This window comes from Dipodomys spectabilis, unplaced genomic scaffold, assembly GCF_019054845.1.
Source record: "Dipodomys spectabilis isolate Male_0828 unplaced genomic scaffold, ASM1905484v1 ptg000006l, whole genome shotgun sequence".
Taxonomy (NCBI): domain Eukaryota; kingdom Metazoa; phylum Chordata; class Mammalia; order Rodentia; family Heteromyidae; genus Dipodomys; species Dipodomys spectabilis.
Genome location: NW_024870683.1, coordinates 12,253,620 through 12,263,047, shown reverse-complemented (window position 1 = coordinate 12,263,047; position 9,428 = coordinate 12,253,620). Strand labels below are relative to the sequence as shown.

At 43.8% G+C, this 9,428-nt stretch overlaps 1 protein-coding gene across 2 annotated transcripts in view; it reads left to right on the top strand.

Annotated features, from left to right (window-relative positions):
- The first annotated feature begins 332 nt into the window (after nucleotides 1-332).
- Nucleotides 333-9,428, top strand: part of Tex10 (testis expressed 10) — a 43,719-nt gene continuing 34,623 nt past the window's right edge. Inside the window, exons 1-4 of one of the 2 annotated variants that reach the window (XM_042695303.1) lie at nucleotides 333-497; nucleotides 5,592-5,780; nucleotides 8,423-8,662; nucleotides 8,951-9,135. In XM_042695303.1, coding sequence (XP_042551237.1) covers nucleotides 5,601-5,780; nucleotides 8,423-8,662; nucleotides 8,951-9,135 — 605 coding nt within the window. In that variant the 5' untranslated portion in view covers nucleotides 333-497; nucleotides 5,592-5,600. Of the gene's footprint in view, nucleotides 498-5,591; nucleotides 5,781-8,422; nucleotides 9,136-9,428 lie in introns of both variants that reach the window. The other variant, XM_042695298.1, reaches the window with a different exon arrangement.

The window sequence follows — 9,428 nt, the reverse complement described above, 5'->3', positions numbered from 1 at the left end:
GCATTTCATTTTATACTCTCCTCTGGATGCGTCTCCAGGTCTGAAGAACCGTGATCCACTGGAGGAAGAAGAAAACTCACAACTAACCTGGGAGACGTCCTCAGGGACACAGGTTAGGTAGGAGGGATGAGATCTCAGGTCCCTGCTAGGTCCCTGCTTTGTCCGGGTGTCCCCGGCTAGACTCCGCCCCGCCCCGCCCCTTCCCGGCGGCTTCCGCCGTGGCCCCGCCCCCAAACGGGCGTGGCCTACCCCTCCAGTTTCCCTCCTCCTGGCTGCGCGCGGCTGCGGGCCGCGGTCACGTGAGTGCGGCGCGGCGCGGGAGGGGCTCTCACTTCCGGGCGGCGGAAGGAGACGCGGCCGCGTGAGGACGGAGCGTTTGAAAACACGCTCCGGGAGCGAGAGGCTCTGCCCGCTGTGCGCACGCCGTCGTCTTGTGGCCTTCGGCTCACACGCTCTTCCATTCCGCCTCCGCTTGTCGGTTTCGGCCGGGTCCTCAGGTGAGCGGCCGCCACTCGTGGGGCTGGGCCCTCCCGATGCGCGGGTTGTCGCCCCTCCGTCGGCGCGCGGCCCAGACGGCGGGCCGGGCCGTGGCGGGCCGTGGCGGGGCCGTGGCGGGCAGTGGCGGGGCCCTGGCGGGCCGTGGCCGGGCCGTGGCGGGGCCGTGGCGGGCAGTGGCGGGCCCTGGCGGGGCCGTGGCGGGCCGTGGCCGGCCCGGGCCGGCCCGTGGCGGGCGGATGGCCCCGGGGTCCCCTCAGGGGCGCCCCCGCCGCTCGGGTCTGTGCGGGGCCCCGCCCCCCCCCCTCCCCCCCCCCCCCCCCCCCCCCCCCGCTCACACGAGGCGTCTCCAGCGGCCCGGGCCGGTTTGCGCGATTTCGGGTCTCGGAGAGTTTTTAGGCCGCTGTGAGTGGCTGGGCCCCCCCTGGTCCCCGCTCGTGGGTCTAACTGACAGCTTCTAGAATAAACAGCGCCCCCGCGGCGCCCCTCCCCATCGGAGGCTGTGGTCTTGGGGATGCTGGACTGGAAACGCCGAGTAGGGGGAGGGCAGGCCCCCAACCCACCGCTCGTCTCCCCGGCCGGGAGAGCTGCGCCGTGGGTCCCTGGCTGACTGTTGCATTCGCCCCTTCCTCCTAAGTCACCTGCTCTATCGGGATGTAGATGCTTCTGGGTCCTTCATGGAGTTCGGAGACACCCTCGAGTGTCAGGGATTGGATTGGAGAGGGAGCCATCCAAGCTGAGTGCACTGTGCTGGCTGTCCGTGGTTTTTGTGTTTTTGAGGGTGTGGCCTGGGAGAAGTTGGACACCAGGACAGGTAATAGGGCGATTGGCAGGACAAATAGTGGGAATACGGTTCCGTTGAATACTTAGCACACCAGCTGTTGCAGCAGTATCTCCCGAAGGAAGATGGGAAATTCGTTTTCAAAACTGCTGGGACTCAACTACAGCAGAGGAGCAGTGATGTGAGTTTGGTCCCAGAGTCTGGAGCGGCTAACCCCTATTCAAAACCTGCTGTAGAAGAGCGATTTGATTTGCTGTGCTGTGAAAAATCTAAGTGAACATGAGAGCAATTGCTAAATGATTTTTTTTAAAGTTCCTAGTATGAAACATGTTTTTCCATTTCTCAAGTAGAGTGAACACGTGGTAATGGATATGGCATACATTTTACAGTCTGATACAAAATGATGGCTGAATTGGCAATTGAAGTAGACTGTTGGAGACCCAACATTCGACTAAAGAGGTTGAGGGTGTGTGTGTGTCTAAGTGTAATTTTTCTTAGTGGTCTGTGCAGTTTACTTTCATCTCTGGTAACACATAGTGAAAAAACTGTAAAAGCTTACAGGTTGCCTTAACTAATGGAAACTTTTTTTGGGGGATGGGCGTGTCAGCCGTGGGGCCTGAACCCTGAGACTGCGTGCTTTCCCTGAGCTCTTCAGTTCAAGGCTAATGCTCTACCACTTGAACCACAGAGACACTAACGGTTTTCTGGTGGTTATTGGAGGTAAAGAATCTCACACATTTTCCTGCCCGGGCTGGCTTTGAACTACGAATCTTAGATCTCAGCCTCCTGAGTGTGAGCCACCAGCGCCCAGTTTGGAAACCATTTTTGTATTAAAAGAAGACAGATGAATATCAGAATCTTCTTTTAGCATTCCTCTCTCCTTTAGGGTAAGCCAGAGTTGTAGTTAGAAATAAAAACTTGGGATCAGGATAAGTGAAATAAATAATTTTGTTTCAGTCTTCCAGTCCTGTTAGTTCCCTATGAATAACAGAAAGATGGTTTTGAAGAGCTTAGTCTTAATCCCTCCTCAACTGCCTAATGAAATGGATAGAATAACCTGTCTTTCTGAACCACATTAATTAACATGAGTTTGGGACCACCTTCACAGGGCTTTAAGATTTGATTGCTAATCAGCATGTGCTTCTCATGTTCTGCTCTGTATGTTCAGATTCTGAGACTTTATGAGCACATGCACATTTGTGCTTTTACCATATATATTTCATAAAACTTTAGGTAATAATTTTGAGAGTTATAAATATGAACTCATCTATTTCACCCATCTCACAAGGACCGTTTGAGGTAGGTTTTTATCCCTCTCCCTTTCCCCAAGGCACAGTGATTAAGTACTAAAGAGCGGCAGTTTGGATAAGAATCAGTCTAGTTCCAGAGTAGCTCCCTTTCTGCCCCCAAATGAAATTTTGCTGTGTTGCCCAGCTCAACTTCAGGGGTCACTCTGTCTTCTTGCCTCAGACTTATGCATAGCAGAGACTGTAGGAACGTGCCAATATGCTGGGTTTAGAATCAACTTTTAAATTGTATAACCACATCCTAGCTCAAGGGTTCTAAGGTAGTAAAATCCTGCAGTCATGTGACTATTTTTGTGCTGGTTCTGAGGCTTGAGGTCTGGGAATTGTCTCTGGACTTTTGTGCTCAAGGCTAGTGCTCTGCCACTTGAGTGATAGCTTCAGTTCTGACTTTTTTTGATAGTTAATTGTAGATAAGAGTCTAATGGACTTTCTTGCCTGGGCAAGATCCTCAGATCTCAGCCTCCTGAGTATTTAGGATTATAATTGTGAGCCACAGGTGGCCAGCTGTTTTTTTTTTTTTTTTTTGAAATCTTGCAGTACTTTTCCTTTTTATCTTCAAAAAAATATTCCCAGATGAAGTGTTAGTATTTTGTATAAAGTACTAGGATTTGGGCTGGGAAGGTGGCTCAGTGGTAGAGTGTTTGCCTTGCATTCATGAGGCCCTGGGTTCGATTCCTCAGCACCACATTAGCAGAAAAAGCCAGAAGTGGCGCTTCTGTGTCTCAAATGGTAGAGTGCTAGCCTTGAGCTGAAGAGCTGAGGGACAGCGCCCAGGCCGAGTTCAGGCCCCATGACCGACAAAAAAAAATAAGAAGTACTAAGCTTTGAATTCTTGGCTTTTCACTTGACAGGCAGGCATTTTACCACTTGAGCCATGTCACCAGCTCTCTTTGCATTAGTGTTTTCTGAATAGGATCTTGCTTACATGTAACTGCCACTTAAACCTCCTAGAACTTCCTAGTTAGGATGAGAGGTGTATACCACCACTCTCAGCTTTTTATCTGTTGAGATAGGCTCTCATGAGCTTTTTGGCCAGCCTGGCTTTGAACTGCAGTCCCACTAATCTTATCCTCCCAAGTAGCTAGATTACAAGGTATGAGCCATGTTGCCTGGCTTCATTATTTCTGTCATGTGGAAAAGGCTTCATGAAGGAAGAGTTGAACTGTTTCCAGATGGAGGAAGCTAGGTTTTAAATTGAAGTTCCTCTGTGAGAAGATGGTTAGGGCCATGGTAGAATACTTAATTTGTCAGGGTAAGGAATTTTAAATTTTTATGAGTAGAACAACTGAAAGCTCTGAGCCTCTGTCAGACAATGTTGTTAGAACAAGCTGTCTGGTGGTTGTGGCTAGTCAACTAAAGAATAGGCTAGCCAGAAGCTAGTGGCTCATGCCTGTAATCCTAGCTGCTTAGGAGGCTGAGATCTGAGAATCATGGTTCAAAGCCAGCCTGGGCAGGAAAGTCCTTGAGACTCTTTATCTCCAGTAAACCACCAGAAAACTGGAAATGGTGCTGTGGCTCAAGTGGTATAGCACTAGCCTTGAGCTGAAGAGGTGAGGGACAGTGTCCATGCCCAGAGTTCAACCCTCCCCCCCAAAAAACAAAATAAAACAAAAGAGTAGGCTAGAGATAAAGCAGAGATATCAGTGAAGAAGCTGTTGAGTATTCTTGGTTACAATTGAAAGCCTTAAATAATAGTGGTGTACAAATGGGTAGGAGACATAGGTTAAAGATTTTTATAAATTGGAATTTGTGACATAGTTATGGTAGAGTTACTTATCATCATAATGGCTTAGCTAATCTTTGCTTGTTTGTTTCTTTTTTTTTTTTGGGTCCAGTTGTGGGGCCTGAACTCGACTTGGGCGCAGTCCCTCAGCTCTTCAGCTCAAGGCTAGCGCTCTACCACTTGAGCCACAGTGCCACTTCCGGCTTTTTTTCTTTTTGCTTATGTGGTGCTGAGGAATCGAACCCAGGGCCTCATGCATGTAAGGCAAGCGCTCTACCACTGAGCCACCTTCCCAGCCCCATAATCTTTGTTTCTTATACTTTTATTACATTGTATTTCCTTTTATAATGCCTTTCTTTTTTCTTTTGTCAGTGGTGGAACTTGAACTCATGGCCTGTGTGCTGTCCCTGAGCTTTTGAGCTCATCACCCCAGCTTGATGCCTTTCATCTTTGAAGGGATGCATTTTCCTTTTGGATCTTGTCTAAATTTTGCCAGATGTTGAAAATGCTAGTGACTTCATTTCTGTTGTTCCAGGCTTTCCTGACCTTAAGAGTTTTTCCTTGCTCAAAAAATGCCCATTGGTGGGTTGGGAAGTTGGCTCAGTGGTAGGGTGCTTGCCTCACATGCATGAGGCACCCCAGAAGCAGAAAAAAGCCGGAAGTGGCGCTGTGGGTCAAGTGGTAGGAGCTAGCCTTGAGCTTAAGAGCTGAGGGACCGTGCCCAGGCCCAGAGTTAAGCTCCCAGGATCAACAACAAAAAAAAAGCCCATTGTCTTTTTGCTACATACCTAAATCTTGCCTATTTTTCAAGCACCCAGCTTTGTTTCATAAAGCTTTTACTAATCATCAGCTACATTAAACAATAGTATTCATTTTTCACCTTTATTTGGTTAAAACTACTTTGAGGCCTCTGAAGGGCCAAGAGCTTCCCAACAGATACAGCAAGTCTATGCTGCTTTCCTATGAACAGAGAAGGAATCATTTCAAAAGTGTTTATTTAGTACCCTTACTTACAAAATGTGACACAACTTAAAAGCCTTGCAAAGCCAGTGACAAGACTTCTGCTGTACTTGTTACTGGCTTTTATAGTATTTCTTTACTAATTTTTTTTGCACATAACAGTATTTTTTTTATCTAATAGTTTGGTCCTTTGGCATAATCATTGTTGACTATGATACCAGTAATGCTCCAAGTGTTAGAGTAATAGTTATGTTGGAAAATGTTTTTAGTCTTCTGTCATTTAGCCTTGTGTTTATTCTTTTAAAATTTATTCCTTTTGATGCAGCTCTCAATCATGACTAAAAAAAGAAAACGCCAAGATGATTTTCAAAAAGTGAAACTAAAAGTTGGTAAAAAGAAGCCCAAATTAGAAAATGCTACTGCTACAAACTTTAGAACAAAGACAATACATCTGCCTGAACAACTCAAAGAAGATAGAATACTTCCAACAAACAATAGAAAACTTAACATAAAGGTAAATTATAAGTCTTGCATTGATAAAGTAGGATTTTCTTTGAAGTCACGTTGAATCTTTTTGTGAAAAGTTGTTTTAAAAGCCGGAAGTGGCACTGTGGCTCAAATGGTAGAACATTAGCCTTGAGCTGAAGAGCTGAGGGACAGCGCCCAGGCCCAGAGTTCAGGACCCATAACTGGCAAAAAAGAAAAAAGAAAAGTTGTTTTATGTTTTGTCTATGGTCACAGGGTTTATGGATAGAGGACTTTGGGTTTATCTGTTACCCTTTTCATCTGATCTTGGAACTTGCAGAAAATGTGCTTTCAGAAAATATTGCTAAGTGAAACTCATAGTGATTTCTCCTTAGTGTATTCATTTGGTGATCTAACATATTTCACCTGAAAAAAATTTGTAGTTTTAACTTTCTGTTAAAGTTAATGTGTGTCAACTTATTGATTGTTTGAGACAGGTGTTTTTTTTTTTTTTTATCATGGCCTAGAAATTGTTGAATAGTTCAGGTTGGCCTTGTACTCTTATTTCTTGGGGTATCAAGTTTTTGGTAAGTAGTTAAGAACCTTTTTTTTTTTTTTTAATGTCAGTACTGGGGTTTGTTCTCAGGGCTGGGGCACTGTCCATTAGCCTTTTGCTAAAGACTGACACTCTGCTATTTGTGTTATGGCTCTACTTCCTGATTTTTAGTGGTTAATTTTTGATAAGAGTCTCATGTTTTTCTGCCCAAGCTGACTTTAAACTGATTCTCAGATCTCAGCCTTCTGAGTAGCTAGGATTACAAGTGTGAGCCACTGGTACCTGGCTGTATTCATTTTTGAACCTGTGTACCACAGTTTATCATGTATTATACCATAGATTGAGTAACCCTTCTTCAAAATGTTTAGAATCAGAAGAGTTTTTGATTTTAGATTTGAGGGCATTTGCATATGCATTATATGCTATCTTGTGGAAAGGACTGAAATCTAAACACAAAGTTCATGTGTCATATACACTTAATACATATAACTTGAAATTTTTTTTTTTTTTTTTGGGTCTGGTCGTGGGTCCTGAACTCTGGGCCTAGGCGCTGTCCCTCAGCTCTTCAGCTCAAGGCTAGCGCTCTACCACTTGAGCCACAGCGCCACTTCCGGCTTTTTTCTTATGTCGTGCTGATGAATCGAACCCAGGGCCTCGAGCTTGCAAGGCAAGTGCTCTACCACTGAGCCACCTTCCCAGCCCATAACTTGAAATTTTATATGATATTTTTAGTGTGTTTGTTTTTGATGGCTATGCATCATGTGAGGTCAGGTGTAGAATTTCCCACATGTGTTATGCTACTCAAAAGAGTTTCAGATTTAGTAGCATTATGGATTCTGGATTCTGGATTTTTGAATTAGGAATGCTCAAGCTGCAAATGCTTTAAGTCTGAGCAATAATTTTGCATAAAAGTTCAACAGTTTTATTGGTATATAGTTTACCCATGATAAAATTCACTCATCTAAAATATACATTTCCGGGGCTGGGAAGGTGGCTCAGTGGTAGAGCACTTGCCTTGCATGCAAGAGACCCTGGGTTCGATTCCTCAGCACCACGTAAGCAAAAAGAAAGAAGACGGAAGTGGTGCTGTGGCTCAAGTAGTAGAGCGCTAGCCTTGAGCTAAAGAGCTGAGGGACTGCGCCCAGGCCCAGAGTTCAGGCCCCACGACCAGACCCCCTCAAAAAAAAATAAATTAATTATACATTTCCATGGTTTTTACAAAATTCAGTTAGGCCACTATGTAATATTAGAACATTTTTTGTTACTCTAGAAAAAAAACCCATACCCACTTGAAGTTACTTTTCATTCTTTCCTCCCATGCTGAGATAGCCACTACTAACCTACTTTCTGTGTATATAGTTTTGATGTTCATCCATCTTGTAGATTATATCAAAACATTATTTCTTTATATTGTCAAGCTGTACCTACATTGCAGTTGTGTCATATATTGTTAATTACTCATGGCTCTTAGTAATAATGCTATGATGATGTCATTTGCGTACAAGTCTTAAGATAAAAACTTTCGAGTCTTGCCTTTTAGCTCTGATGAATAAATAATAACAGCATATCTGAAGTTACATGTTTAAAAGGGTTGCATAAATTATTCTATGAATCAAGTTGTTTATTGGCATCCTCTGAATAAAAATCAACATTCCTTAAGGAAAATCATTTAAAATGAGCAGAAGAGGCTTGTTAAATTTGGAGTGTATAAAAATGAACTGATTAAGCTAGGCACTGGTAGCTCACACCTGTAATCCTAGCTACTCAGGAGGCTGAGATCTGAGGATCCTGGTTCAGAGCCAGGCTGGCAGTAAAGTCTGTGAGACTCTTATCTCTAGTTATCCACCAGAAAACGGGGAGTAGCGCTGTGGCTCAAATGGTAGAACACTAGCCTTCAGCTGAAGAGCTCAAGGACAGTGCTCAGGCCCAGAGTTCAAGCCCCCACAACCAACAAAAAAAAATTTAACTGATAAACTTTTTATTATGCTAAAAATATTTTTAGGATAAAACAATTTAAAAAGTACTTATTCATATACTTTGTCCAAGGAGTGTCAGTTACTAGAATAGTTTTAGTTAGCATCTTTATTTGAAAATGATATATATTTACATCTCAAAATCTGTATTTTTATTTATAGGATCTGCTGTCACAGATGCATCACTATAATCCTGGGGTTAAACAAAGTGCTCTTCTTGGACTTAAAGACCTTTTGTCTCAATACCCATTTATAATTGATGCACACCTTTCAAACATATTAAGTGAAGTGACTGCTGTATTTACAGATAAAGATGCTAATGTACGATTAGCAGCAGTTCAACTTCTTCAATTCCTGGCCCCCAAAATACGAGCTGAACAAATTTCTCCATTTTTTCCTTTGGTAAGTGCCCATCTCTCTAGTGCAATGACTCACATTACTGAAGGAATTCAGGAGGACTCTTTAAAAGTTTTGGACATTCTGCTGGAACAGTACCCAGCTCTAATTACTGGACGTAGCAGCATATTGCTTAAGAATTTTGTAGAACTTATTTCTCATCAGCAGCTGTCAAAAGGACTGGTAAATAGAGACAGATCTCAGTCCTGGATGCTCTCTGTAAATCCTAATCGGAGACTCACTTCTCAGCAGTGGAGGCTGAAAGTCTTAGTGAGACTTGGTAAATTCCTTCAGGCCTTGGCAGATGGATCCAGTAGGTTGAGAGAAAGTGAAGGACTTCAGGAACACAAAGAAAATCCCCATGCCACTAGCAACTCCATTTTTATCAACTGGAAGGAACTTGCCAACGACCAGCAGCACATCCAGGTTTATGAAAATGGGGGTTCACAGCCAAATGTCAGTTCACAGTTCAGGCTACGGTAAGAAGGATTTCAGTTATGTCCACACTCAGTTTTCCTATATTGAATTCTAACTGCTGGCCATTGATGGCTAATGGTGGGAAGATAACCAATTGTCTTTCATAACTTTCATAGTTTCATTTTATTTCATGACTTTTATGGGAGGAATCATTTGAAAATATATTTATTGATGCTTTGTTGCAAAGCTTAATGAGAAATAAAACTTAATCTCTGTTGGCTTTGCCGTTTTAGAATTATGTTTTTCCTACTAGCCTTGATCAATATAATTACTAGTTCAAGGTGCTTTATTTTAT